Consider the following 3,581-nt stretch of genomic DNA (forward strand, 5'->3'; position numbering starts at 1 on the left):
TAGGTTGCACTTACTATTAGCTTAACGTTACGAGTGATAACAAAGTAAATTTAAAATCTAATTACCCAACAAGAACAACAAAAAGAGTACAGCAAGCAATTCCTTGAAAATAAAATATTACACGAAATACTACATGTGGGTAGAAGATCACGTTCAAAGGTGTGCACATATTTTCTAAAACAGACAGAAAATTACCAAGACCAGTGTTACAATGGATGATGTCTGGACTGAAGTAGACAACATGTCAGCAATAATGAACACAAATGTTTCTAACACCAGTGTTGCCAGCAGATCCAATGGCGAGCCAAACACACCATACCGTCTTCGTCCTGAAGCTTATATTGTGCCGGTATTATTCGCCAACATTTTTTTCGTTGGCGTTCTATAAATAAGAGAATAAATGTATATATCAACATACAACGGGAAGAGTGATCAACCTGAACTTCCGGGAGATGCAGGAGTTGATGTATACTGCATCACAAGCAGCCTCAAATAAAGCATAATATATTACTTACCTGCTACATGTTCAACACTGAAATACCAACTGTTCATATATTGCGAAAAATGGCCTTTATTCACATCTTGTGGACAAAGTAATTGAATTGTTCTTTTTCCCTATTTTGTCGGTCAGAAATTGTGAACAGAAATTTGATAGTGCATACCATTTATATCCCAGTGTCAAAAAAGTAGTGAGAAGTTGTAAAATGTGGTCTCGAATTCAATTAAAATACTGCATGACGAGATTGAGTCAAATATGAAGATTCGACTCAAAAAAGTGTGTCATGTTCCAAATTTTACGACTCTTAGTTTATATCCAGTGGGTATGAAAGGATACTTCTTGAAGGAAATAAAAATTCAATAATCTCTGCTAGTGAATTGTTCAGGCCAATGCACAGGTAATACTTCACTGTGATGTCTCGTCAGCGTTCGGAGTCTCAGAATGGCGCATGTGGGTAGAAGATCACGTTAAAAGAATTGTACATATTTTCCACAACAGGCAGAAAATTACCAAGACCAGTGTTACAATGGATGAAGTCTGGACTGAAGTGGACAACATGTCAGCAATAGTGAACACAAATATTTCTAACACCAGTGTTACCAACAAATCCAATGGCGAACCATACACACCATACCATCTTCGTCCTGAAACGTACATAGTGCCGGTATTATTCGCCATCATCTTCATCGTGGGCGTTGTGGGAAACGGCGCTTTAATTCTCATATTTGTTCGTCACAGGAATATGAGGAATGTACCCAACACATACATCTTCAGTTTAGCCCTGGGAGACTTACTTGTAATCATAACTTGCGTTCCCTTCACGTCGACCGTCTACACGTTTGATTCTTGGCCCTACGGAGAGATAATATGCAAACTGTCAGAATGCGCCAAAGATATATCAATTGGCGTATCAGTCTTCACCCTCACAGCGCTCAGTGCAGACAGATTCTTTGCCATCGTGGATCCAATGAGAAAACTTCACACCGGGGGAAGTGGAAGAAGAGCTACAAGGTTCACAATAGGCATAGTAGGCAGTATCTGGGTCTTGGCTATAGCGTTGGCTACCCCTGCGGCAGTGACCTCCTACATAAGAGTTCATGTTGTGAACGCAAACACGACGTTTCAGGCATGTTATCCGTACCCTGAAGAATTGGGTATAAGGTACGCCAATGGAGTAGTGATTACAAAGTTTGTAGTGTATTACGCCATACCCTTACTGATTATTGGAGTGTTCTATACACTGATGGCACGACATCTCATTCTGAGTACGCGAAACATGCCCGGAGAAATGCAAGGACAAGCAAAGCAGATTCGTGCGAGAAAGAAAGTAGCAAAAATGGTGTTATCCTTTGTAATTGTGTTCGCAATATGTTTCTTCCCACAACATGTATTTATGTTGTGGTTCTACAACTATCCTACGGCTCAGGACGATTATAATGAATTTTGGCATGCATTTCGTATCATAGGATTCTGTTTGAGTTTTGTCAATTCTTGCATTAATCCGATAGCATTGTACTGTGTAAGTGGGACATTCCGCAAGCATTTCAAGCGATACTTGTTGTGCTATTGCTGCAGAAAGCGTGCAGCGGCAAGGGCTCGGTGTGGAGCAGGGAAGCACAGCCGAAGGACAAGTTGCAGTCTGACGACCAGCCGTCGACATCTCGGCACTTTGACGTCTTCACGTCGCGGCTGCTACACTACAAGGTCGACATGGGAGTCGACAACCATGGCGAACTTCAACAACGGCAGCACTTTGCGCCGACATCCTCATTCTACGCAACTTCTACTACACCAGCAGGACGACATCACCATAACCACATTCATGAATGGCGGTAGCGGTCTCAGTGACATCACAACACGTACATAATGAAAAAATAAGTTCAAGTCTCTAATATGACCCCGATATAGGTTAAACTACTACAGAGGTCAGTGAACGAATGTCACACGAATCATTATGTACTTTCAGATCTACTCTAGTCACATAATGAACTATTTGAAACCACCCCATAGGATTAAAATATGTTTCTAGATTTCCCGTCAATTTAAAAACATTGAAATACTGTAATTTACGAGGAATAGTGCCTGCAAATTACAATTCCATGATATACCTGAGGACCAGGAAAATGAACACTGACACGTTATTTCTATTTTTTTAAATCGGATATAGACGAGTGAAATGTTGACAGAAGGTCGACGTCCAGGAACAAATCTTCATATTTAACTAGACGTACATTAAAGAAGCTCTTGAATGGTTGTGTTGCGTCCTGGTATCGCTGATGATCGTAGCGAAATTCAGTGTCTCCATTTAATGATATCTGAAGATAACGAGTGAGGCGATTCATGTCTTCTAAGAATGTTTTCATGGATATTATTATGTTACCGAATATTACAGAGTGTACTGTAAGTATTGGGTGAAACATCATTAGATCTTAACATCACTTTCTACTTGGGCATGAAGTATACGGTATCGTCATTTGCATCACTTCAGGCCTCTCGTCAGTATTTGGTGGAAAATTACCACCAGAAACACTGTGAGGTACCAGCTCATGTCATATTGTAATCGTATGTCCAATCAAAGAGTCGTCATCATCTGTCATGACTCTTGCTCATATCATCTTCTGCTAGTATGTGCGTGCCTGTATCATTTTGTGTACGGACACTTAATGTCTTTTAATCGTTTGACTGGCATCGTAAATTATCTCGATAAAATGTGTAAGACTATATAAAGCAAACAAGTATATGATTACATAATTATGATCACAAATATCACTGCATTATTTGTTATCTTCCGTGAGAATGTTCTACAGAAGAAGGATCAACTGTCTTCTTAATCCGTAGAAAGAATAACTTTCTGTACTTATGAGTGTGATGATCAACTCCTCGTACTAAGGTACTACTGTAATTAGGCACTGTATAATACAATTTTGACTTTCTCAAGGTATAATTTGACCTCGGTATCTACGTTGTTCATTGTGTCCAATGTGAGCTCGATCTCTTACGTTATACCAGAGGCTCAGAGTCAAAAATATCGAAATAAGTGTACCACATAAGAGATTTTTTAGTGCTCATAATCACGACTAAC

General features: G+C 39.7%; 1 protein-coding gene across 1 annotated transcript; it reads left to right on the forward strand.

Moving 5' to 3' along the window:
- Positions 1 to 934: 934 nt before the first annotated feature.
- LOC136873697 (neuropeptide CCHamide-1 receptor) lies at positions 935 to 2,418 on the forward strand. The gene has a single exon (XM_067146829.2). It carries the CDS (start codon positions 948 to 950, stop codon positions 2,364 to 2,366), a length of 1,419 nt encoding a protein of 472 aa, XP_067002930.1. The 5' UTR covers positions 935 to 947; the 3' UTR covers positions 2,367 to 2,418.
- Positions 2,419 to 3,581: the final 1,163 nt, after the last annotated feature.

This window comes from Anabrus simplex, chromosome 1, assembly GCF_040414725.1.
Source record: "Anabrus simplex isolate iqAnaSimp1 chromosome 1, ASM4041472v1, whole genome shotgun sequence".
NCBI classification, from domain to species: Eukaryota; Metazoa; Arthropoda; class Insecta; order Orthoptera; family Tettigoniidae; genus Anabrus; species Anabrus simplex.